This window comes from Dromiciops gliroides, chromosome 3 (assembly GCF_019393635.1).
Source record: "Dromiciops gliroides isolate mDroGli1 chromosome 3, mDroGli1.pri, whole genome shotgun sequence".
NCBI lineage: Eukaryota > Metazoa > Chordata > Mammalia > Microbiotheria > Microbiotheriidae > Dromiciops > Dromiciops gliroides.
Genome location: NC_057863.1, coordinates 497,816,286 through 497,843,672, shown reverse-complemented (window position 1 = coordinate 497,843,672; position 27,387 = coordinate 497,816,286). Strand labels below are relative to the sequence as shown.

The following is a 27,387-nucleotide window of genomic DNA, read 5'->3' as shown; positions in this document are numbered from 1 at the left end:
AATCTGATTTCAGATACTTATTAGCTATGTGACCCATAGCTAATCACTTCAAGTCTTGTAGTTTCAGTTTCCTTATTTGTAAAATGGGGATAATAATAACACCAACTTCCTAAGGTTGTTGTGAGGAATGTAATGGTGGGAAAATGGGGTACGGGTTGGGTAGGGGTTGGGGTTCTTAGGAATTCCTCTTTAAAGAATTACACCCTCTTGCACACAAAAAGTAGTTAGAATAAGGTGGTAGGTAGTTTATTTAGGAGCAAGGGAAGGGAAAGGGGGGGGGGAGGGAAACCATGAAAGAAATCCTTGGATTTTTTCATGGGGAGATTGGCATAAAGCACGTGGCTCAGAGGTACCAAATCTCCCCGAACAGGAGCCTGGAAGGTACTTTTATAGAGGAATGATGGGGGTGGAACATCTGCCCGTGAAAAGTTCCTTTAGTGAGAGAGGACCATCCCCCACTGGTGGTAGCTGGGGGAATTGGGTGAGGGGTGGCTACAGATCCCTCTTCAGAACGCAAAGGCCGCAGCCACACCCAAATTTATCTCCCCAGGGTAAGGGAGACCAGAATGAAGGGTAGGAATCCCAAGATAGCTCAGTCCGATTTGGTTATCTCTCTAGGCATTATCTGTCCTCTGGTTTAGTTTCTCAAGGAGAAGCTTCCTTGATGTGCCCCAGAGAACTTCTGGGGTGCTCTGCACCCCATGACAGGAACAAAAGAGGATCAAAATAATCTAGGGATGTGTTTGTTGGAGGCAATTGCTTGTAGTCTGAGTCCAGGATGGGAATGTGCAGGAGAAAGTATATGTGTGTGGGGGGGAGGGGGGACCCTGAGAAAAGTGGGCTGTGCTGATGAATAGACTGTAGCCACATAAGCATAGCCTTTGCAGAATGATGTTTCAGGGCTGGATGGATTCCCTGGTCACCAGGGGCCTTACAAGGAAGGACTGGATAAATGGATGCTTCAGGAACAGTGGAGTTCTTAGCTGGGATGGAAAAACCATCCTGTCTGGACTAGTCCTGATGGGGCCATCCTGAAAAGGGGACAGCAGCAGTAGCAGGGAAGATAAATGGTGAGTGAAGCATACAGGAGGACTGTCAGGGAATGTTCCTGCCAGCCCATGGGAGCTGTAACAGATTCCACTCCTGAAAGACCTGGGACTAGACCGAACGGGTTAAAGAAATCAGAGTGCATCTAGAGTTCAGTCCAAATGGGCGGAGGCATTCAGTGCTGTATGTGAGGAAGAACTGGAGCTGGATGCTCCTGGGACTCTGCACAACTCCCGTAGGCGTTGACAGCATACGAAACCTTATGCTTGTCAGTCATAATCCCCCTGATGCAGGGGTATCCAGAGCCCTGGGCTCTCAATCCCTGCTGCTCCCTGTGATAACATCAGTTGCTGATGGATGGCAGTCCTCAGCTGTACCATAGCCTTCATAAAACTGGGCCGACTTTCCCTTATACCCTGGTTTGAGCCTTGGGAATGGGGATTTCTTGATGGAAAGAACAGGTTGCTCATCAGCCAGGAAGGCTCTTGTAGTAGAACAGGAAAACCTCTTTTCCTCCCTTCAGTGCCCCGAGGCTGCTTCTAGAGACTAATCTTTGTTGATTTGTCCTAATAGAAGAGGCAGAGCATGGAAAATCCAAAACAGCCGATAATCCTAAAACCTTTGATATTTGGGTTGGGAGCACATTGTGTTATCATTTTGTTTATTTCTCCCGGCATACTCAGCCTGAGCAGAATTCATTAGGGCAACATGAGAAGTGATTTTTATTCCTTCCATCTGAGGAGCTTTCTTTTGTCTCTTTATTGCCCACTGCCACCATTGGTCCAGGTCCTCATTTGCACCTGTGTGCACTATTGCAATAGCTTCCTAACAGGCTTTCTTGCCTCTGTTCTGCCCTGCCTCTCATCCCCTTGTATAGGAAGGAGGAAAGGAGGGGAGAGGGAAAGAAGGAAAGAGGGAAGGAAGGAAATAGGGAAGGAGGGAATCAAGAAAGGAATGAAGAAAGGAATGAGGGAAAGAAGGAGGAAGGCAGGAGGAAAGGAAGAAGGGAAGGTGAGAAGGAAGAGAGGAGGGAAAGAGCATTTAGTAAGTGTCTGCTATGAGCATTCACTGTCCTAAGCATTTTACAAATATCTCATCTGATCCGCATAACAACCCTGAGAGCTAGGTGCTATTTTACTTAAGGTAACTTCTGACTGGACATCAGGCAGAGATCCAATACACTTGCAAGTCAAGACAGCGCCCTCCTGATGTCATTGGTCTTCTTTGAGAAACGAAGGACGAACAACAAACAAGAGTATAGGTCTGGTCTTATCACTCTCCTGCTCACAAATCTTAAGCAGCTCCTTATTGCCTCATATGTAAGGTGCACACTTTTCTGCCTGGCACTCTAGGCTCACCCTGATCCAGCTCTATCCTTACCTTGTATTCTTCAGACTTGGCTTTAGTCAGACCAGGCTCTCCTCTGCTTCCTAAGTCCTCCCTCCCTGCGCTCTCTTACCTCCATGCATTTTCTATATGTTGTCCCTCTACATGTAGTGAATACTCTCCGTCCGCCTCTTTGCCTCTCAGTTTCCTCCGTACTCTTTATTTTATTTTAATTTTTTTTTTTTTTAGTGAGGCAATTGGGGTTAAGTGACTTGCCCAGGGTCACACAGCTAGTAAGTATTAAGTGTCTAAGGCCGGATTTGAACTCAGGTACTCCTGACTCCAGGGCCGGTGCTCTATCCACTGCGCCACCTAGCTGCCCCTCCTCCGTACTCTTTAAAGCCCAGCTCAAATACCAATAAAGGCCATCCCTTCCTCAGACCTCATGTAATACTGTAGGCAACTCTTCACCGAACTTGTCCCTTCTGAGAAGCAGGTTGACATTGGGCACAGGGAGCTGGCCTCCGAGTCAGGAAGACCTGGGTTCACAACCCCCTCTCTGACACATCACACTGGCCGGATAACCCCAGGCGAATGACCCACCATCAGCATCAGCGGAGGTAGTTTCTTCCCTTGGGAGTTCCCTGAATGTAACCCAGGTTTCTGACTGAGCCTGGGGTATTTTGGATCCTGTTGCTTACATGGGACTCTGGATTGATTGAAAGAATAGTGATGCATGGCTGTGTGACCGACCATGTGAGGGTGGAGCTATTCCTAGAGCTTGGGAGAGGACAGACATTTCTCATTCTTTCTTCAAGAGTCACACATGGATCCAGACTCTTTAGGACTGACTCCAGACACATAGAGAGAATAGAGAAAGACTGGCAAGTTGCAGATATGTAAGGGAAGTCAGCTCCTCAAAATGTCCCTAATTTCCAGCTTGTCTCCCTAGAAACTTTGGGGAATTTTCCCTTGGGTGAGATCAGGGCCTCTCTCTTGGTTGAGCTGAGATCTCATCTCACTCCATCTAAAGCACCCATTCACTCATGTGTTTTCCACTATATTCTAATCTCTATAACTTCTCCAATTCTTGTTTACTATCTGCTTGGATAAATGGCTTTGCTCACTATTCACAATTTGGGATGAGTCTTTTGTTTAACCAGTGTTGGTGAGAAGGGCTCAAGTTGGTGAGTGTAATCTTAGCAACCTACCTTGGCAACCCTTCTCCCGAGTGAGCTGTTAGGAAAGTGGCTTTTTGTTTTGGAAATGATCATACCTCTAGACCAGCAATATTTAGAGGCAGATAGATATCATTCTAGTCCTGTTTCCTTTTGTAGACTAGAAGAAAGCACCCAGCCTGGCATTATTCCAAGGGCTTGCCTGCTTAGCTATCTTATTGGCTTTCCTTCTCTCCTCAGAGGTAGTCCAGATCAATCAATCAGCATTTATTAAGTGCCAACTATGTGCCAAGCACTGTACTATCTATTCATTCTTCCCAGGAACTGCTTATCTAAAGGTATAGATATCCCATGTGGACATACACACACCCTATGTGGGCAGCACACCCCTTATGCTAATGAAATCACAGGTCTCTTCTCTATCCCTATATTTGTGGCTTATCTCCCAGCTAGATTCTAAATTCCATGATTGTAGGGAGTGTGTTATGTAACCTATATCTCCCCTAGATCCTAGCATAGTATTCTTCACATAGTAATTAGTTAATAGATGATTGTGGTGGTACGTGTGTGTGTGTGTGTGTGTGTGTGTGTGTGTACACACGTGTGTTGGGGGAATGAGAAGCCATGAACTGGTCCAGGATTTAAATCAGGTGAAGGTTTATCCACATATGATATATGTGGATACCTACTGAAGTATACTCCATAAGAATTAAGTGTTATTTGAATTCTGGGTTCCCTGTAGACAAACTTATAGGTATATGGGTGAAATCTTTTCTCTAGACAGGGTTTATCCATCATGACAAGAAAGGAGAGTTTTCTTTTTTAAAGTCTCTGCAAAAGACATGTGAGGATTATGAGTTCCAATATCTATTTCCATCTTCTCAGTTCTCAAGTCATCCTAGAGAGTTACATCTGTCCCTGCTCAGGGCCAGGCTGAGATGGGCTGCCTAGGGGAGTGGCAGAGAATCAGACATCCCAAGAGGCCGTGGAGTCTGATGTGGCCAAGATGCTTGCTTGCTTGCTGAGAGCGAGCTCCTCCCCTTCTTCTCTCAGAATACAAAACTATATTTGAAGCCACTTTTATTGGAAAGAGGACAAAGAAGAACCAGAAATGGGTGGGTGATAAAGCATCATAGAATGTTAGAACTGGCAGGGATCCTGAAGATTTTCTAGTTGAACCCCTTCCTTTTTGAAGAGATCCAGAAAGGAAGAATTACAAGCCTAAGGTTACCCAGAACATGGTTCAGTGGAAAAAGTAATGACCCTGCTGCCTGCTATTTGTGTAACCTTTGTCAGGTCCCATAACCTCCCTGGGCCTCAGCTACTTCAACTGGTCTAGATGGCCTCTGAGGTCTTTTCCAGTCTTATTTCTATTATCCTCTAACTTAGATTGGGCAGGTAGATGGCACAGTGGATGGAGATCCAGGCCTGGAATCAGGAAGACTCCTCTTCCTGAGTTCAAATCTGTCCTTAGATGTGTACTAGCTGTGTGACTCTGGACAAGTCATGTAACCCAGTTTGCCTCAACTTCCTCACCTGCAGAATGAGCTGGGGAAGGGAATGGTAAACCGCTCCAGTATTTCTGCCAAGAAAACCCCAAATGGGGTCGTGAAGAGTTGGAAATAACTGAACAACAACAACAAACAACAAATGACTTAGAATCCATGTGTCCTAATTCCTTAGCCAATATTCTCTCTCCTACCCCGCGCTTCTTCTCTCATCCCTCCATTCTTCTGCATCCTTTCCTTCCTCTGTCTTCCCAGCTTCTGGATATTCTCTTAGGACTAATTGCTGGTTGGATTGGCAGGCAGGAGGAACATGCAGAGCAGTTGCGTGAGACACGCTTTTGATGTGACTTTCACCAATGCACGCATTTTTAATGCCAGGAAAGATTTCATTCTTCATGACATACAGGTATTTTGCTTTGTGATAAGTTGGACCACAGCAGGGGACTGTGAAGGCTCAGAACCTCTGGTGGATAGTCACATGCAGGGAGCATAATTTCCAGACCTTGCCCCAGGTTCACCAATGCCTCATCCCAGCCCTGTTCCAGGACAGCTCACAACCTGGTCTGTGTTATTTATCTCCTTTCTGTCATTTGTTCAATAGCCATCTGCCCCTGCTCTGCCTCTACATGTGACCTCCCCTTTGGGATGCTGATTCCAGCAGAAGCTTCCCGAGCACGGAAACTCTCTGGGTTATGGGGATTAAGGTCTCCAGCTGTGGGGTCCATAGATTGCTGTGCCTAAGAGTCAGCCTCAAGCCATCCTCTCCTTTTGTCAATATCCAGAGGCAGCTGAGTCATTACAAAGGATGACTAGCACATGATCATGTGAACCCAAATTTGATTGCTCAAGTGATAAAACTTGTGAGAAACTTGAATTAAATCATGATATCTGTCTCTTCCCACTCCCCCTCCCCCAATAAAGCAAGGTTTAAAAGGAAAACATGATTAACAAGAAGGAGCACAATGAATACAAATGGAGTGGGGAGAGTTATGTGACTCTGTACCTTGGACACCCACTAGGGAATAACTGTGTATGTATATGAAGTGCATATCCCTTCTAATTCTCTCTCTCTCTCTTTTTTTTTTTTGGTTTTGCAGGGCAATGAGGGTTAAGTGACTTGCCCAGGGTGACACAGCCAGTAAGTGTCAAGTATCTGAGGTCGGATTTGAACTCAGGTCCTCCTGAATCCAGGGCTAGTGCTCTATCCACTGTGCCACCTAGCTGCCCTCTCTTCCTATATGGAAAAAAAGGAATTTCATTGAAATTGATATGTACTGTTCTATACAGGGCAGATAGGTGGGGTAGTGGATCGAGGGCTGGGTCTAGAGTCAGGAAGACACATCTTTTTAAGTTCAAATCTGCCCTTAGATACTCACTGTATGACCCTGGGAAAGTCACTTAAACCCTGTTTCCCTCGGTTTCCTCATCTGTAAAATGAGCTGGAGAAGGAAATGGCAAACCACTCCAGTCTTTTTGCCAAGAAAACCCCAAATGGGGTCATGAAGAATCAGACATGACTGAAGCAACTGTACAACAAACTATTGTATACAACCTGCATCAATTTAATCAACTGACAAACATTTATTAAGTGCCTACAGTGTGCCAAGCATTGCGCTAGTTGCTATGGAAACGAAGATGAAAGTAACATTGGGTCCTGCCCTTAAGGAATTTATATTCTGCCAAGCAAGTGTGGTTACTTGAGGTCGAAGTGGGGAAAGGGCTTTATATAGTTGCCTGATGATGGGGACAAGGGGGTAGATAACATATATATATATAAAGGTATGTATAGAAAGATGTGAAGGAATTTGGGTAGTATTTGGGTAGGGGAAGGCCAGGAAAAGGTTTATCTAGAAGGGGGCATTTGAGCTGAGTCTTGAAGAAAACTAGGGAATCTTAGAGGTGTAGGTGGGGGTGGGGAGAGCACCGTGCATTCCAGACGTGGGGCACAGTCATTACAAAGTCTGTTTGACTGAATCATAGTGTGCTTGAATGTTCTTAGGGGGGATAGAGAGTAGATATATGTAAGAAGCCTGTCTGCCTCTTATATCCCAAGGCAAATAGAATTAAGTGACTTGCCCAGGATCATACAGTTAGTAAATATCCAAGGCTGGATTTGAACTCACTCAGAAAGATGAGTTTTCCTCATTTTGGCTCGGCACTGTATCACAACTTCATCACTTAGCTGCTGACTTCTTATATATGGAGCTGGCTGCTAAAAGCACTTAGCTATCTCTAGTCAGAGGACCTAGATTCAAATCTTAGTTCCATCACTTACTAGGTGACCTGGGGCAAGTCATGTAACCTCCTGGACCTTTGTTTCCTCATCTGTTAAATGAAAGAATTTGACTTCTAAAGTACCTTCTGGTTCTAAATCTATGATCCTTTGATCTTAAATTTCAATTGCAAATAGAGGTGACTTTCCTGCCAAGTGCTCTGCTCATGCCAGAATTCATCTTTTCTTGTTATAATCTGCTTAAAAAAAAATGATTCTCCTGAGCTTCTATAACCAAGTGGAATTATCCCTCACTGTTGGCCTCCCTTGACCCTGGCCTCTGTCCTAACTGAACTAAAGCCTTATCTGGCATTTACAGGAGGTTTTTTGCTTGGTGTCTGGTTAGCTCAAGGTCTAGCTCTCTAAAAGATAAAGATCTGACAGCAGCTCCCTCCCTCCCTCCCTCCCTCCCTCCCTCCCTCCCTCCCTCCCTCCCTCCCTCCCTTCCTTCCTTCCTTCCTTCCTTCCTTCCTTCCTTCCTTCCTTCCTTCCTTCCTTCCTTCCTTCCTTCCTTCCTTCCTTCCTTCTTTTTTAACATTGAGCTCCAAATTTTCTTTCTTCTTCCCTCTGTTCCTCCTCCCTAAGATAGTGAACAATTTCATATAGGTTATATATGTGCAATTATGTAAAATATACATCCATATTAGTCATGCTGTGAAAGAAGAAATGGAACAAAAGGAAAAAAACCTGAAAAAATAAAGTGAAAATATTATATTTTGATCTGAAAGGAGCTTCTGCAGCCAAATGTTGACTATGGAATGGGAGTATAACCTCTTTCTTTTTAATGTTTATGTTTAATTTATGGAATAAAACAAGCATTTTTATAACATAGTATAATAAAAAAGATTGCACATAAAACTGCAAATCTGTTATGTAAAACTTGCTATTCCTTTGAAATATATAATAAAGTTATCATGTAAATTTCTTTTTTTCCTTTTTATTTCCTTCCCCTCCCTTCCCCCAAGATATGGCTACTCATCTACCTTCTCCTATCTTCCTGCACAACAAGACCTCACCCAACCAAGGAGCTATTGTCTGCAGTCTAAGAGGACTTTCTCTATATAAAATAACCTTCTGGATTCATTTTAAACCTCCTAATTTTCTCCTAGGGGAATACCCCAGACAGGAAGTAGGCAGAGCTTCCTTGGCAAGCCACAAAGCATCCGTCTTAGGGCCAGGCATCTCTTTAACCTGGCCTGACCCCTTTGACATCTCTGTAGTAGTAGCGTCTCCATCCCTTTTGGCAGAAGGCAGAAAATAACCTGTCTAGGAAAGGACTGATGGGGAAAGATAACTGGATTTGATTAGGGACAGGAGTGACAGTAAGCAGACATATTCTAGGTGAGTTTTTTTCTCTTCCCCTCCCCACTTCCCCCAAGTCACTGCTATCACTAACTTCTGGATCTCTGCTTCCTCCTTCATGGCAGGATCTATGTGGTGCCACTACCTGTGATACCCTGGGAATGGCTGATGTGGGCACCATGTGTGACCCCAAGAGAAGCTGCTCTGTCATCGAGGATGATGGGCTTCCATCTGCCTTCACCACTGCCCATGAGCTGGGTAAGGCTGGAGACTGGTGAGAGACAGGGAGGGAGGGGGAGGTGAAGGGAGGGGAAGGGGGAGGGAGAGGGAGAGATGGGGAGGAAGAGAGGGAGGGAAGGAGGAATGGGGAGAGAGAGAGAGAGAGAATATGAATGAGGAGTTCTTCTGCTTCTGGGCTTAGCTGGGTTTTCTGTGAATGTTTTGGGGGGTGGGGGGAATGTCACAGATTAGTCTCTGCTCTGTTGGAGTCTCTGGTGTCTTTTAGCACTTGTGCTCAAGGGGGACCCTTTTTAGCATCTGTACAAGTACACACATCCTATGGTACTGAATGAGCACCTACTGTGAGGAGATACAGAAAAAGAGGGAACTTACAGCCTGATTGGGAGTTAGGGGAAGAGAGACTGGAGGCAGGTATAAAAAGGACTTGGGGACAATTTATAAAACAGTAAGGAAACAAATGTAAATGACTGGGGGCAAGGAGAGGGATTGAGGGTGTTAGCATTCCACCGGCTTTCTCAGTTGTCATCCCATGCCTTCTTCTCAGAGTTCTTCCAGGCTGCTTCCTTTCCCAACTTTCTGCCTCTGGTACCTACTTTGTGGGGTCCCACCCCCAGAAGACCATCTTTCCTTTTTTTCCCCACATTTCTTCTTTTGATCTCTTCCAGTCTGTCTCCTGAATGATCAACCTCCCTTGCCTAAACAATCCCCTTCTTTTGTTTTGCCCACTTAGGTCATGTGTTCAACATGCCTCATGACAATGTCAAGGTGTGTGAGGAGGTGTTTGGGAAGCTACGGGCCAACCACATGATGTCCCCTACCCTTATCCAGATCGACCGTGCCAACCCCTGGTCAGCCTGCAGTGCTGCCATCATCACTGATTTTCTGGACAGTGGACATGGTGAGCAGAGGCTAATAAAAGACAGAGGCAGGAAGGCCTCAATGGGAGGGTGTGTGTTATTACTGAAGGGCTGCAATGACCATTTTATTAATGGAAAAGTGCCATATAAATGTGAGCTATTATTGTTACTGGCTAGCTTGTGGGACCAGGGTTTTGGTCCCTGGCTGTGGACTTTGGTCAATATTAGGAGTCACTATGGAATAGTGGAAAGAGTACAGTCTTTGGAGTAAGAGGTTTGTTCACTTGTGTTTGACTCTTCGTGACATTATTTGGGGTTTTCTTGACAAAGATACTGGAGTGGTTTTGCCATTCCCTTCTTCAGCTCATTTTATAGATGAGGAAATGGAGGCAAACAGGGTTAAGTGACTTGCCCAGGGTCACACAGCTACTAAGTGACTGAGGTCACATTTGAACTTAGAAAAATGAGTCTTCCTGACTCCAGGCCCAGCACTCTATCCATTGCACCACCTAGCTACTCTTTTGGAGTAAGAGGACCTGGGTTCAAATCCTACCTCTGACTCTTACTACCCAGATGATGCAGGGCAAGTTACTTAATCTCATTGGGCCTCTATAGAGTGGAGTTGGCCTACATGGCCTCTAAGATTCACTCTAGGTCTACAATTTTATGATTTTAGGCAATGGTCAGTCATCTTTTGGTACATTGCGGCTCTGTTCTGGAGACAAAGAGTCCAAGACTTAAATTGCTCCTAGTAATGGCCCAGGATAGTTTCTTTCTTCTTCTTCTTTTTTTTTTTTTTTGCAGGGCAATTGGGGTTAAGTGACTCACACAGCTAGTAAGTGTTAAGTGTCTGAGGCTGGATTTGAACTCAGGTACTCCTGAATCCAAGGCCAGTGCTCTATCCACTGCGCCACCTAGCTGCCCCCGATAGTTTCTTTTGTAAGAAGGAATCTGTTCTTTATGCCAGAACCTCTTAGAAAAGATCTTTCCAGGAATCAGGAGAAGACTATCGTCTATGTGTGTTCGCCTACCTGGACAGAGTAGCTATGATATAGCAAGAATAACAGCAGGAAACATGTAGATGTTTATAAAAGTTAAAATCTAAAATAGGAGCCAGGAATGAAAAAAGCCCTTGGGCTGTATAGGAATGGCAAACGTATGGGTAACAAGAAAGTTGGACTGGAGATCTTTATACAAGGTGGCAGATTTTACAAGTCTCCCTGAGACTTGTTGGAATAAAACCAATGACTAGAATAAAGCTCTGAAACAATGGACCCAGTGCAAAAGAGCAAGACAGGGAAAAGCATGTGTCTGTGTGTGGGATGCCCTGACATGGAGTGGCATTGTATATTATACTCACGTGAAGAAATCCAGGAACCAAGGAGGTGGTTGGGAGCGGGGCATGGTGAAAATCGTTAGAGACCCAAGCAAGAGCAATACTGCCATCTGAATGTACTACAGATCCCCTGGACAGAAGGGAAATAGATGAAGAGTATGGAAGATACATCACAAGCCTGGCACAGAGGCATGACATAGTAACGATGGGGCATGCTGGAGTTCTCTCTCTACCAAAAGCAGAGATGCTCATAATTTCTTATGTTGCCTTAAGTATAATTTTATCCTTTAGGAGGTAGAGTACCAACAAAAGGAAATTCTATTCTGGTTTTGATTCTGACTAACAAAAAATTTTGAGGTAGTGGGGTGAATATGATGAGAACCTAGGAGGAAATTACCATTTTATTTTTGAATTTGTGATAGAGAAGAGGAAGCCAAGAATAGAGTGATGATATACGCCCTACATTTTAACAGAGCAGATTTCAAAGGATTCATAGAAAAGATAAGAAAGATGCCATGAGCTAAAATTCAGTAATGGAGATTAGCCCATGAATAATGGGAAGCTCTCAGGAATAAAATTCTGAAGACAGAAGCAATTCCAATGAGAAAAGAAAAGGGGGAATTGTCTACAGAATCTAATGTGGAGGCATAGGGAATTCTGATTGATTTAGGTTTTTAAAAAATGCCCAGGGGGGCAGCTAGGTGGCGCAGTGGATAGAGCACCGGCCCTGGATTCAGGAGTACCTGAGTTCAAATGCGGCCTCAGACACTTAACACTTATTAGCTGTGTGACCCTGGGCAAGTCACTTAACCCTGTTTGCCTCAGTTTCCTCATCTGTAAAAGGAGCTGGAGAAAGAAATGGCAAAACTGCTACAGTATCTTTGCCAAGAAAACCCCAAATGGTATCATGAAGAATTGGATACAACTGAACAACAACAATCACAACAACAACAACAACAACAACAACATGATCCTGTTAGAATTGTGTCAGAATTGTTAAAGCTTGTAATGAGTTAAGTCTAGTGAGGAATACTAAAGAACAACAAAAATGTCTAAAGCTATATTTGGGAGAAAAGGGAAAGTCAAAGAAGGGATAAGCTAGCTATTTAGGGTGTGTGTGTGATAATGAAAACCGGTGATGGAGCAGAAGCAGAGTTGGTCAATCCTTTATTTTGTTTCTGTTTTCTCTGAAAATCTTTGGATTGCAAAAGACAGAACAGAAGTAGCCAATAGGGAGTTAACACCTGAGATAAGTGGGGTGATAGAACTCTTTGCTGCTCTTGATATGTTCATGTTATCAGAGCTAGACAAACTGTGTTCCAGCCTACTGAAAGAACTGGGAGATGTCAGTTCCAAGCTAGCATCAGTGATACCTGGAAGATTGCGGACATTGGAGGAGGTACTACAGGATTGGAAAAGGGCAAACATTGTCTAGATTTTCAAAACAAAGAATAAGAATGATAGGCTAGTGAGTTTGACTTAGATTCTTGGCAAAAATCTAGACAGTATTGGCAAAAGGATGGTTAGTAAATTTTTGGAAAATGATAGCGATGAGTGAACCACTATGGCTGCATTGAGAACAGATCATGTCAGAGTGACCTTATTTCCATTTTTGACAGGACTGTTAGGCAGGTATCAAGAAAAGGCTGTAGATACAGTTTGCCTATGTTTTAGCAAAGCATTTGACAGAGTCTCTCATGCTGTTCTGGATATGGGATAGAGACGGTGCAATTCGATAGAATTGGTGGAATGGATACCTCCAAAGAAGCGTTATTATAGTTCCTTTTCAATTTGGAAGGAGGTCTCCAGTGGAGTGCTCCAGGGAACTGTGCTTGACCCCGGGTTGTTTAATATTTCTGTCAATATCATTATCTAAGACATGGCCAGCATGTTTATCAATCTTGCAAAGCTAATTTATTGGATGAAAAATCTAAACACGTTAGAACTCAAATGGATCAAAAAAAGAACTCAAATGGATCTTTGATTTTATTGATGGGAATGTCCTCTCTAGTGAGGCAGATTATAACTCTTTCATGCCTGTGCATCTTGTAAGACTTTTGTCCTTATCATTTCATAAGTTTACTACAGGGAGAGCACTCAGGGCTCTTGGGGTCTTTCTTGCTTACTAGAAGCTCCTTCTCTATTATATATTACAGCCTGCTCATGGCCACTGTATACTTTTCCATTTACCTTCTGAGTGATGTTATTTAAAAAAATTCTTTGGAGACCGTATTTGCAGTCATATAAACTTTACAAAAATCTTGGCAAGGTACCCAGGTAGGCAAAGTTATCCCAAGTGCATTTGAGGATGAAAATGGAAAGATGACAATAAACAGAAGAAAAATAGAAAAGATCTGCAAAAACTTTTTGTAACAGACTCTTCAGATCATTAGACACAATGAAACTGCTGCACTTGGACTCTAGCATCACAGTCTCAAATGTATTTAGAGAGAAGTTAGAGATGGCATTAAAGAAAACAAAGCAGCTATGTTAGACCAACTATGCAAAGAGGAAGTCATTGCTTGAGGTAACACAGTTGTGTGAGTGTTGAAGAATTGATTGACAAAGTATTTAAAGGAAGTAAAGATACCAAAGGGAAGAGAAAAAAATTCAGATTTTATGAATGTCCCAAATCCTAAATTGGAAATTTGTGTTTATTTCTGAGTCCAACATTTTAGGAAGGACATCAATAACCTAGAAAGTGTCTGGGGTAGGGGTTACCAGGATGATGAAGGGCCTCAAGTTTGTGATTTTTTTTGTGTGTGGGATAATGAGGGTTAAGTGACTTGCCCAAGGTCACACAGCTAGTAAGTGTCAAGTGTCTGAAGCTGGACCTGAACTCAGGTCCTCCACTGTATCACCTAGCTGTCCCAAGTTTGTGATCTCTTAATGATCATTGGAGGAACTGGGAATGTTTCACATGGAAAAGAAGATACTTAAGGAAACATGATAGCTGTCCTTAAATGTGTGAAAGATTATCAACTGGAAGAGACTTCAACCTTATTCTACTTGGACCCCAGAGGGTAGAACAATGTGGAAAAAAGTTGAAGAGGTAAATTTAGACTTGATATAAGGAAAAGTTATTGTTTAATCATTTTTCACTTGTGTCTGACTTTCTGTTACCCATTTGGGGTTTTCTTGGCAAAGATACTGGAATGGTTTTGCCATTTCTTTCTCCAGCTCGTTTTAGAGATGAGGAGGCTGAGATAAACAGGGTTAAGTGACTTGCCTAGGGTCACACAGCTAGGAAGTGTCTGAGGCTGGATTTGAACTCAGAAAGATGAGTTTTCCTGACTCCGGGTCTGGCACTCTATGCACTGAGCCACATCTAGCTGTCCTGGTATAAGGAAAAACATCCTAATAATTAGAATGATCCAAAAGTATAATAGTTTTATCATGGGAAAAAGTAGGTGCCCCTCATTAGAGGAGTTCAGACAAAGGCTGAATGCTCATTTGTTGGCTATGTTCCACAGAGGATTCTTTAAGGTATGATTCACTAGGAGGACTCTGAGGTACCTTGCAACTAGATGGTGTATGGCATAATGAATAGAGTGGTGGACTTAATAAGACCTGAGTTCAAATCCTGCCTCAGACACTTACTAATTTATGTGTCCCCGGGCAAGTCCCTTAATCTCTAGTTTCAGTTTCTTCATCTTTAAAATGGGAGTAATTATAGTACCTATTTCGTAGGATTGTTGTGGGGCTCAAATGAGAGCTTTGCAAACCTTAAAATGCTTTATAAATGCTAGCTATTATTGCAGTTTTCAGATTGTAGAAGGCTGAGTTAGGAGATCTGACTTGTAGCCTTAGTTAAGCTTTTCATTGGGGCATGTGCTTGGTACAGTGGATAAAGTTCTGGGTCTGGGAAGCCAGGAAGACTCATCTGCCTGAGTTCAAAATGGGCTTTCAGACATTTACTAGCTATGTGACCCTGGGCAAGTCACTTGGCCCTGTTTGCCTCAGTCTCTTTATCTGTCCAATGAGCTGGAGAAAGAAATGGCAAAACATTCCAGTATCTCTGCCAAGATAACTCCAAATGGAGTCACAAAGAGTCGAACACGACTGAACAATAAGCTCTTCACTTGCTGCCTCTCTCTGGGTAAAACACTAAATGCCATCTCTGTGAGACTTTGGCTTCATCATCTATAATATGGTTGGAACTCTTTACCTCATATGATTATGAGGCCAAAATGACATGATAGGAAAGGGGGTGTTTTGATAGTGAAAGTGTCTCCTGGGTATGGGGGCAGAAAACTCTTTTTCCTCTTCCTCTTTTGGGAAGTAGCCCTTGACTGCTGCTAATTCATCCCAAGCATCCATCAGCCCCAGCCTCTCTCACCTTCCCCCTTCTCAATTCCCTTGGCTTTCCGCAGGTGACTGCCTTTTGGACCAACCCAGCAAGCCCATTTCCCTGCCTGAGGATCTACCAGGATCCAGCTACACCCTGAACCAGCAGTGCGAGCTAGCCTTTGGCGTGGGCTCCAAGCCCTGCCCCTACATGCAGTACTGCACCAAGCTGTGGTGCACGGGCAAGGCAAAGGGCCAGATGGTGTGCCAGACCCGACACTTCCCCTGGGCAGATGGCACTGGGTGTGGAGAAGGCAAATTTTGCCTGAAGGGGGCTTGTGTGGAGAGGCATAACATCAGTAAGTACAGGGTGAGTACCAGAGCCTGCTCCTTGCTGGGCACGCCAGTGAGTGGGGGCAGGATGGAGTGTCTCGTAATTCACTTCTGTGGGAACCCAGTGTCTAGGAACCCCTATTTAAGAACCTGGGGACCCAGATCCTGTTTCTTCCACTAATTCATTGTATGACCATAGGGATAGTGTACTTTTTCACTGGACCTCAGTTTTCCCATCTATATCCCTCTCTGCCTCCTAGCTTTTAAGGAGTAGGGAGAGAAGTAAATTCAAGGGACTTAATGGGTTTTATTAAATGTCTTGATGAAAGAACCCTCCAGAAGGAGCAGGTGTTGGGACCCCATATTTCTGTGTCCTCTCTTCCCTATAACCCTTCAGGATCACTCTTTCCCCATTAATGTCACCAAGTTGGGATTCGTTCATTCGTTCATGATTCAAAGGATGAATGGTACGCAGTCTCCTGGGTGCTGCGTTGTGCTGTACAAAAACGTACCAGCTATGCTGCTGTCCTCAAAGAGCTTCTAGTCTAGAAGGCTGCTAGTGACAGGAACCTAAACCGAGCCTCGAGTAAAAGACCTGAATGAACCTCAGTAGGTTTGCTGAACCCAGATCCAAGGGTAATAGTTGATTTTTACTGACCCCTCCACCCTTTGCAATCCTACTCTAACCTTTCAAATCAGAACACCACCTTGCTCATAAATCACCACTTCCTTTGCTTTCATGTCCTGGGCTAGTAAAGAACTTCTTGACCCTCAAGGGAAGTCCCACAATGAATCCACCCTCTTCTTTGTCATGTTAAAACACTCTTCTGGGGGCAGCTAGGTGGCGCAGGTTCAGAAGGACCTGAGTTCAAATACAGCCTCAGACCCTTGACACTTACTAGCTATGTGACCCTGGGCAAGTTACTTAACCCCAATTGCCTTACCAAAAAAAAAAAATCTTAAAAACACTTTTCTGGGTGACTGAGAGAGGGCTTGGCTCTATTTGTTGTTTGAGTGAGGCTTCTTCGCCAAAAACTACATTTGCTTAGGGGCCACTTACTTGTATTGGCCAGGAAGCTGTACAGAACAATTTACACATAAGCCCTGCCCTCCAGGGGCCTGTAGTCTGTGTGAGAGGCAAGTAAGGTGAAGGATAAGGAGAAGAATAGAATGAATATGCTGAATAAGTACACAAAAAGGGTAAAGCCTTTCTCTTCAGGTATGTAAAGTGATGCCAAGAGGAAGAGAGATGAGGCTTATTTTGCTTGGCTCTAAGGGGTAGGGTTAAACAGCTAATAGATGTCAGTGAAATGCCCATTTTAGCTACATGGAAGAACATACTTCCTGACAGTTAGTGCTGCTTGGTCTCAACCCTCTTCCTCACTTCTCCCTCCCTCTGTCTTCCACTCCCAAGACAGCCTGCTTCTGGCTTCTCCCTATCTGAGCTGGAAGGGTACTCCAGACTGTAAAATGAACATGAGACCCTCACTGCATTGTAGTGCCTGGGAATGTGTTGCTTCTGAGTTGTCAGGATCCCCCTCTCTGGAGGTCTTCAAAGGGTGGCTGACCAGTTAGGAACATTTGTTGGGAATATTATCGAAGAAATTAAAATTGAACAAAAATGACCTTTAAGGTCCACCTTCCAGCTCTCAATTTCTGATCCTCAGATCTATTACATATAATTTTAGTAAAAAGAGAGGCAGCTTGGCATAGACTGGGCTTAGGGTCAGAAAGAAGTGGTTTCAAATCGTGCATCTTATCCTTGCTAGTTGTATGATTTTGGACAAGTCACTTGACCACTCTATGTGCCTTAGATCTTTCCTTAGGACATAGTACTTTGTAAGTTGTAGAGGGGTTGTGATCTTCCTAAGACCAAAGTGATCCCATTGCAGAAGTTGCCTGTTCTGTTGAAGTCATGGCAACTTTGTATTTTTGCAATATTTTACATTCCAGGCTGGCACAATGTTGGTCAGATGGTATGTGCTCAGGGATTGCAAACTCATTTTTAAATTTTAAAATGCCAGGAAAACACGATTTGAAGGCTAAATTGATTGTTCCCTGTCTCCTCTGGCCCTAAACAAAGTCAAAGCCCTCATTCCATAATCTATCTCAAAGTTGAAATGATTTTAGGATTGTGGGAAGCTGAATATTGTCAGTATCACCAATCCCATCCCTTAGCAGATCATATTATATGCTAAAATCTAGCAAATTAACGCAGTTGGTGGGGGATAGGAAGGCTGTATTGACACAGAATTATATTTAATATACTTAAATTAAAATATTTAATATATTTAAAGAGATACTTTTAGAATCATAATATCACACTTTTTTTCCTTTTACATCAGCATCACTTCTTAGTAACTCTTCACTTCTAAGAGAATAAAAAGACAACTAAGCAAAATAAATTAACAGGTTTAGTTTGTCTGACAAAGTATACTTCATCCCACATCTGTAGCCCACAGCCTATCCACTGAGGGGAGGCAGGCCTGTTTTGTCAACAGTTCACTGTAATCTCTATTGGTCACTGCATTTTTCAGAGTTCTAATGAGTTTAAATGTTGTTTCCCTTCACATTGTTGTGGTTATTGTAAATTGTTTCTACTCACTTCACTTTGCATCAGTCCATACAAATTCTCTTAAGTTTCCCTGAATTTTTCATGTACATGTTCTTATACCACAAGCATCCATTATATTCATATGTCACCACTTATTCAGTCATTTCCCAATTGACGGGTGCTCACTTTAAGACAAACTGTTAATGGGGGAAAAGGAGAATATTAGGAAATGCAGTAAATGATTTAACTAGTAGCAGTTTATATTCAAGCCTATGAATGTGATGTTGGTTTTCTAAAGTTTCTAAAAAGACTACTCATTTGCCAGGAGCACATTCTTAATTTGCCAGGGTTATATTTTTAATTTGTGTAACCAACCCTTTTTTCTTAAACATAGTGCAATGATAACTTCTAGCCAGGATATGCTGGTAAATGTTTAACAACTGGCTCTCTGAAAATTAAAAACTTTGCAGGACATATTTTAAAATTTAATCTGCATTATTAGTATTATTAATCTCCATCACTTTTTTTTTTTGGAGGCACTCAGGGTTTGGTCACTTGTCCGGGGACATACAGCTAGTAAATGTCTGATGTGGGATTTGAACTTAGGTTCTTGATGCCAGAACTGATGCTCTATCCACTGTGCCATCTAGCTGTCCCTCCATCACTTTTTAAAGCCTAGACAATCAACAAAACAGTAAATGAATTTCTGATTTGCTGATTTCTGAGGTGCAAATATTCACACCGGAAATTTAACAATCCTATTTGAGTTGGTCTGACTAGACTCCTGCTTCCAGCCCAGAACATGAGAATTCTGGGAAATTCAGAATCAGCAGACTCTAAAAACAAATATTGCTTTACTTCAGGGCAAATGTACTGGTGGGTTGTTGAGTCAGGGAAATTTCACAGATACTAAGCAGACTCTGTCTTTGCAGGTGGACGGTTCCTGGGCCAAATGGGAACCTTATGGCCCCTGTTCCCGGACCTGTGGTGGAGGTGTGCAGTTGGCCCGACGAGAGTGTAGCAACCCTGCACCTGCCAATGGGGGCAAATACTGTGAGGGAGTGAGAGTCAAATACCGCTCCTGTAACCTGGAGGCATGCCCCACCTCAGGTAAGGAGGAACCTGGAGCTACAACTATAGGCATTAAAACTGCTGTATCCAAAATGTCAGCCCTATAGCTGGCAATGCTTAAAGGGTTCTTCTGATATCCCTGCTCCTGCCCCTGGGAAGAGGGTTTCTATACTGAGTATGAAGGGCTCTGACCTACTTAAATCAAATTGATATCTTTTATTTTTCACCACCTTCATTTGCAAATTTATCCCTCCCCCTCCACTATATAGTGAGTCATCTAATCTGGCCTACTTTTAAAAGTTCTGTGGAGGGAAATGCCAGAACTTCTCTTAGTTACGGGCGCTAAAGCTTCCATATTCTTGTAGTAGAAGAGAGACTGTGGGAAAGACCAGCACACTGGATGTGAAGATGGAGATTCCAGTGGTATTTGGACCTAGAGAATTGGGAAAAGTGACCCTGGGGAATCTAATTCATCTCTTTCCCAAATTCTTTTGGGTCAGTTTATATCATTTCACTTAGCATCAGTTGTTTTCTGTCAAATGGGGGAGAATGATGAACAAGGCTGAATGCAGAGAATGAGTTTCTCATGGCTAAAAATCCCCCAGGAGTCCTGGCCCACCCTCCCATCCCATCCAGAACTCTTTCTGAGACTCCTGTGTTTGCTTCCCCCCCACCCCAGTCTCTGGCAAGAGCTTCCGGGAGGAGCAGTGTGAGGCTTTCAATGGCTACAACCACAGCACCAATCGGCTCACCCTCACCATGGCCTGGGTGCCCAAGTACTCGGGCGTCTCACCCCGGGATAAATGCAAGCTCATCTGCCGAGCCAGTGGCACTGGCTACTTCTACGTGCTTGCACCCAAGGTGAGCGGAGACCGGAGGGAGGAGATCACAACAAGGGTGTCTTCCTATAGAGAAAAGCTTAGGGAATGTGCCAGCTCATTTATGTATATCTCTCTTTCTCTTCTTTCCTGGCCATGGGGACAATAGGTGGTGGATGGTACCCCATGCACTCCGGATTCCACCTCGGTTTGTGTCCAGGGCAAATGCATCAAGGCAGGCTGTGATGGGAACTTGGGCTCCAAGAAGAAATTTGACAAGTGTGGAGTGTGCGGGGGAGACAACAAGAGCTGCAAAAGAGTCACTGGACTTTTCACCAAACCCATGTGAGTTTTTTTGCTTGTTTGAGCATAAGACTATAATAATCGGCAATTCTAATTTAAAGCATTTTATTTTTTAATGAACATTTATTTTCTTTTCCTCTAATATCCCCTAGCCCCACTGGGGGAAATATAATAGCAACAAAATCCCAGAACAAAAATACATAGTCAAGCAAAAAGAAAAATCCCACATTGGTCATGTCCAAAGTGTATTCTGTACCCTGAGTCTATCAGCTCTCTCTGTCAGGAGGTGGGTAGTATGCTTCATTATTAATACTTTAGATTAACGATTAATACAAGTTTTTAAATCTCTTGAAATTGTTTTTATGGTGTTGTTTTAGTATAAATTGTTCTCCTGGTTCTACTCTCTTTATTCTGCATCAGTTAATTCAAGTCTTCCCAGTTTCTCTGGAATCCTCTCCTTTATAATTTCTTATGTCATATTATTCTGCTTTATTCACACATCACACTTTGTTCAGCCATTCTTTAATTGAAGGGTACCCCTCTTGCCCCTCTTAGTTTTCAGTTCTTTGCCACCACAAAATGAGCTGCTATAGATATTTTGTTATCTATAACATCTTTTGCTCTTTGATTTCACTGGGTCAATGGGTATGCAAAGTTTAGTAACTTTGGGGGCATATTTCCAAATTGCTTTTTGAAATAGTTGTACCAATTCATTACTCTAGCAAGAATGCATGAATGTGCCTGATTTCCCAAAGTCCCCCTACCATGTGGGTTTTAGATCCAGGAAGATAGCAGCTGTTGGAGAGAGTAGTGGTAAAGAAGAAAATCAAGACCCCCCTCCCTCAAATCCTCAATGGGAATTAGGGAACTCTAGAGTGACTGAGACAGATTCCAGGCCCTGCCTAGTACCCTCAGCCACAATAATAATGATAGCTAACATTTGTATAGCACTTTAAAGTTGATAAAGCACTCATCTGAGCCTTAAGTTGGTGTTATTATTATGCCTACTTTACATATGAGGTAACTGAAAGAGGTAAAGGGACTTGATCAGGGTCATACATCTAGCAAATGTCTGAGGCAGGTTACGTACTCAGGTCTCCCAGATTCTAAGTCTAGCACTCTATATACATGTAGCCACCTAGCTGCTTAGCACATAGAGTTTCTCTTCTTCCCAAACCCCTGAAGTAAATTTCACAGGTATTCACTGAATGCCTACTGCCTATAAGGTACTACGTGGGTGTTACCAGTGATTGAAAAAGAAACAAAAACCAAATAAGACACAATCTCTGACATTGGGAGATAAGTTGAGTACACAAGTAACAATATACATGGGGCAGACGGAGGGTGTGTCTCCTTATTAAATACGCCTATCTTTCTCCTGGGCTTCCTGATGTTCTTCAAGTTGGAGATAAGGGAGCTGATTTGAACTAGAAGAGTGGTTTTGGAGTGGGGGCCAATAAGCGGTGTGGATTTTCATTGTCTAGAAAATGGTGACTGGAAGCCTTGGCTGCTTCCAAGATCCCAGCTGTATGGTCTCCAAAGCTCTAGGGCATGACTTCTGTGTTCAAGTGAGAGCACTGATGCCAAGAACAGTTACTTTCCTCAGTTTAGGTATGGGAAGAAGTCTTTTCTTTGCCAGCATCTTTCCTTTTGTTATGAAAGTCTGCTTTTTTTTTGGGGGTGGGGTGGGGTAGTACACAGAGGTTGACATAGGGACACACTGACTCTGAGAACTTGGGGCTCTTAGGCCCAGAGGGCTGCGTACTCTGACTCTCTCTGAGGGGTTACTCAATTGTCCTTTGGACTGAGCCCTCTCTGTGTGCAGAGACTTGAAGAGGGAGAAGTATGTTTGGTTGCTGTGTTCAGGAAGCTAACAGGGCCAAGACAAGATGGTTACAGATGAAGTATTGAGGCTCAAAAAGGCTGAGGGACTTGCTCATGGTCACACAGCCAAGAAGTGGTCTCTGAGATCTAAATCCTGCACTCCAAAGTGTCAGAACTGGATTTTGAACCCAGGTTTCCTGACTCAAAGTTCCAAGGTTCTTTATACCATGAATAAATTTTTGTTTCTTTTGTTCAGACTTATGATTTCATGGGTATGGAGCAAACCCCCTATTTAGAAATTGCTTCCACCAATGCAGATCAGCAGTTTATGTCTTTTCTGCAATTTATAGTCTTAGAGTTGCCAGGGGCCCACCATCTATAATATGTGTCAGAGATGGAAGCCGATCTCTGACTCCACCATCTCATACTGCCTTTGGCTGTGAACAAAGCTTAATTTAAGAGAGAATTATCCAACACTGGAAGTGGCTGCCATTACGGCTGCTAGGTCTCCCTTCAGTGGAGCTCTTTAAGAAAAGGCTTGATGACCAGTTGGGTTCAATATTCTGGCATAGGTTGGACTGGATTTCTGAATTTTTTTCTTCTGGATTATTGAATTAAACAAACTCAGTCAGGTATGTTACACTTGGGATTCCTTCTACATATGGGTTGGATTAGATTGCTGCTGAGGCCTCTTCCAGCTGTTAAGTTGGGTGATTTTGTGAACCCTCACCCTATCAAAGCTTGTCTCTCACCCCTACTCTGTTTCTTTTTCCTCACACAGGCATGGCTATAACTTTGTGGTGGCTATTCCAGCCGGAGCCTCGAGCATTGACATCCGTCAGCGGGGCTACCAAGGCTTGATCAGTGATGACAACTACTTGGCCCTGAAGAATGGGCAGGGCAAGTACTTGCTCAATGGGCACTTTGTGGTATCTGCGGTGGAACGAGACCTGCTGGTGAAAGGAAGCCTCATCCGTTACAGCGGGACCAGCACAGCAGTAGAGAGGTTGCAGGCCTCGAGGCCCATCCTGGAGCCTTTGACCGTGGAGGTCCTCTCTGTTGGCAAGATGACCCCACCTCGCATCCGATACTCTTTCTACTTACCCAAGGAACCCCGGGAGGACAAGTCTGCCTATCGCAAGGACAACCGGGGATCTTCTGTGCTCAACAACAGCGTCCTCAGCCTCTCTAACCAGGTGGAGCAACCAGATAATAGGCCTTCAGCTCGTTGGGTGGTGGGCAGCTGGGGGAGCTGCTCGGTGAGCTGCGGGAGTGGACTGCAGAAACGTGTGGTAGACTGCCGTGGCTCCCCAGGGCAGCTTGCTGCTTCTGCCTGTGACACGGTCCAGCGGCCAACAGAGACAAGGTCCTGTGGGGAGCCCTGCCCGACTTGGGAGACGGGTGCCTGGTCCCCCTGCTCCAAGAGCTGTGGCCGGGGCTTTAAGAGACGGCAGCTGAGGTGTCTAGGCCACGGGGGACGGCTACTGGCCAGGGACCAATGCAACCTACGTCGGAAGCCCCAGGAGCTGGATTTCTGCACCCTGAGACCATGTTGAATCAGGCTCTTTCTGCCACCCCCTCACTCTCCCCACCCTCACATTAGGGCCATCAGCATCCTGGTCAGCTGGCACAGTGGGCACTGGCCAGGGGGGGATCACCTCAGGCCCCAGCTCACATCCAGGAGCTAAGGACTATTGAACAGGGGTGAGAGGTTCTCCTCGCCCTCCCTCACTTGAGCAGAGTGGTACTAAACTCACAGTCTACCTCGTGCCAGGCTCCTCCAGTGCCCAGGTGCGGGGGGGATAGAAGGGAGAACCTGAGAGGAGAGCATTCTGGGCATGAAAGGATTGGAGCCCAGTTTAAAAAGAGACCTGGAGGATGGGCATCTCGGGGCAGAACTTCAGGTACTGTGGCACTCCCTCAGAGGAGGCCTCAGGCTGCTGGAAGAGCCGAGCCTGGCAGCCTAGCTCCCTCAGGGCGCCCTGAGGGCTCTTGCACCATCTCTGAACAATGCAGGTTTTCACGGTGCTTGCAACCCACTGTCCTTTTCTTTTCAGACTGGTGATGGGAAAAAAAACAAACAAAAAAACCCCCAAACCCAACAAACTCAACACTTAGCAGGATAAGGGGACCCTAAGGAAAAGGGGAAAATAATAGTGAGGTCATTTTCACCATGGGGGGAATGGGGATGAAGAAGAGGTCTTGGGGGAATCTCCCAACTTTGTCTTCCCCTTCATGGTCCCCCAAAACATTCCCCTCCTCTTACCCACCCTGTTTTATAGAGTATTGTATTCATTTGGGGCTGGGGTGGGAAGGGGAAATCATCTTTGAGGAATAGTCTCTATAGCTTTGTAAGGATGAAAAGTCCTTAGAGTTGAGAACAGCATGAGAATATGGAAGTTGAGAAAGTCTAGATCCCCCAGGAAGAGGGATTGGACCAAAAAATAAAATCAGCTTTGAGATCCTGGAAACTGTACCAGAGCCAATGGCCAGTATGAGGAAACTTAAGGAGTAGACTCCAGACAGGGTGCTGCTGTCACTGGGGCTGGAGGCTGTAGTGTAGTCTCTGGAATAGCATTGCTTTAGGATTCCTCTGGGGCTCAGCCAGCAAGGGTGCTGTTCCCCAGAGTGAATGTCCCTTTCTCTCCAGAAAGGTCCACAAAGGGTACCCCGCTTCAACTTCTCTGTTACCCTAAACTGCCCTCAAAGTGACTGTAGCCTCATATCCCTGGAGACGGTGATGGGTCAGAGGGGAGATGGTGTGGCCCACGGGGCAGAACCAGAGAAGGCGTAGGGCAGGGTGCTGCGCATTGAAGTGCTTCTCCTTTCTCTGACTGCCCTGTGGCCTTCAGTATGTTTGTCTCCCTGGACCTCAATTTCCCCACCTGTTCAATGGGGTTAATTGCTACCTCAGGTTCTGTTCTCCAGCTATCCCTGTTCTCTTCTGTTCCACCTCTTCACTATACACTGGGCAGTGGTGACTGTACTAGCCCAGAGCCGAGGGCCCTTCTCAGAGGGTCATGCTATATGGGCTATGGAGATGAGTAGGTCTCTTTGGGGGAGATGCCTGTACCTGTCACCAGGCAGGGCTCCCAGTTTTGAGACAGGATCCCTCCCTAACCCTGATCCAGGTTTCTTTAGGGGCTAATATCATGAAGCTTGTAGTTTCACCTGTGATAGAATTTCAGACTTGACAGATCCTGAAAGCTCAACCATCTAGACCAATTGGGACCCAAAGCCTGAGTTCCCTTGATTTTTTTTTTTAACTTAAGAACACTTGTAGCCTCAAGGGAAGCTATTTCAGTTAAATGAAGTCTAGAAATCAGATGGCCTCAGGTGACCTATGAAAGCATGCTGATCTTCCTAAAGAGGCCCTAAAGAGACTTGGTTGACCGTGGGTTAGAGAGAAGACTGGCATCAGGGAGGGTGACTTATTCATCACTACAGAGCATTCTCCTTCAGAATAAAGTCACCTTAGCACACGTTATTGGGTCTCCTAGTGTGATTGCTCAGCGTTGAACTCATTAGAGTTGAGATCCAGATCCAAGTCGGGGGATTCCCCAAATGGGATTAAAGAAGGTGGGATTCCACTAACCATTAAATGAACTCTTACCCTCTACTTTCTCCTTAGGGCCTGAACTGAAGGGTAGAATTCCTTTAGGAGGGGAAAGATGTACATGGCCATTGGGTGATGAAAAGTAGGGACCTTTAATGGGGATGAGGACTGCAACAAGAGCTGATGTGGAGACACAAATGTCAGAGCAGGATAATCCATATTTGGTGCATCTCACCAGGAGTCAGGGATGGTGTGGGTGCTGTGAAGAAGAGGCAGGGGCATGGATGAGGGTGGGTAGGTAGTAGAGATGCCTCCACTAGGGTGACTGGCCTCCTAGAAGAAGAATTCTGAGTATCATTCACTTCATGTGGGTCTTTAAGGAGGAACATACTTTCTTGTTCTTGACACAAACCAGGTCCAGAAGTAATTTTTTTCCTGGTTGTTGGTATTTTTTTCTTCTTCCTTATTAAAAAAAAATATGACCAAGGTAACTTATTTAGAAGTTTCCCTTGACAATGAACATTCCACTAATCAAACTATGTCTTCCAGGACTGAGCAGAGATCGAACTTGAGACAGATTTTTGGAGGTTAGGACCAGAGGTTGGGGAGGCATCTCAGGTCTAGGTGACATGACACTCTTGGGGGCTCCTCGAGTTTTTTCCCATTGGTTTGGGGACAATTTGAATTGGGTTGAGCTTGGTCTCATCCCCTTTATCCTTCCTGTGCACTGACTGTAGGATCCTGACCCTGGCACTCACCTGACTGACCTTGTGCTTAGGGACAGGGGGGAGGTTACAAGGGGGCATCCTGAGGGGCTGTTTTTGTTTCCTCCACCTGATGACTGGCTCCCCAAAATATCAGAACTTGTCACTGTCACTTGTGGAGTTTTGTTTTTGTTTTCTTCCCCCTCTCCCTTTTTGGGTATGTGTGTGTGTTTGTGTGTGTGGTAAGTTTGGTTCGTTTACGCCCTGCGTACTGCAGAAGGACAGCAGAGCCTAGGTACTGGCTGGGCTGTGTATACTGTGTATACCTGGGAGTTGGCTAATGAGTTGTGAATGGGCCACTCCTAATAAAGTTGTAAGGATTTAAAATCTTTGCCCAGTCTCATTGTTTTTAATCTCTTCATCAGATGTTTCCCAAAGCTGAATGAAGGATCCATTTAGTTGGGAGACTATATTACTGTTCTAATTTAATTCTGGCACAATACATTTTTAACACCAGTCAGTCAATAAGCATTTATTAGGTGCCTACTGTGTGCTAGGCTAAGTGCCAGGCTACAAAGAAAGGTAAAAAAACCCAACCCTCTATTCTTGATGACTTCATAGTCTAATAAGGAAAACAACATGCAAAGGACTGCACAAAAAGGGTATGTAAAAGATATTGCTGTTTATCCTTCGTTCTTGAAGATGACCAGTGACATCAGGAGGGTGATGTCTTGACTTTCAAGTGAATTAGATTTAAGTGAGCAGGGCTGTGCAAATTCATATTCATCAGCCTCACTTTCTCCTCCAGAGTCATTGGAGTCCAGTGGTAAGACAGGTCATGATGACTAGTGATAACCCCTGATGAAATGGG

General features: G+C 44.4%; 1 protein-coding gene across 1 annotated transcript in view; it reads left to right on the top strand.

The window, feature by feature from the left end:
* ADAMTS15 (ADAM metallopeptidase with thrombospondin type 1 motif 15) overlaps positions 1-26,888 on the top strand; it is a 36,928-nt gene extending 10,040 nt beyond the window's left edge. The window contains exons 2-8 of the mRNA XM_043991043.1: positions 8,759-8,891; positions 9,604-9,771; positions 15,440-15,723; positions 19,173-19,350; positions 19,991-20,172; positions 20,299-20,474; positions 23,038-26,888. Of these exons, the coding sequence (XP_043846978.1) occupies positions 8,759-8,891; positions 9,604-9,771; positions 15,440-15,723; positions 19,173-19,350; positions 19,991-20,172; positions 20,299-20,474; positions 23,038-23,812 (1,896 nt within the window). The 3' untranslated portion in view covers positions 23,813-26,888. The remainder of the gene's footprint in view (positions 1-8,758; positions 8,892-9,603; positions 9,772-15,439; positions 15,724-19,172; positions 19,351-19,990; positions 20,173-20,298; positions 20,475-23,037) is intronic.
* The last annotated feature ends 499 nt before the right edge of the window (positions 26,889-27,387 follow it).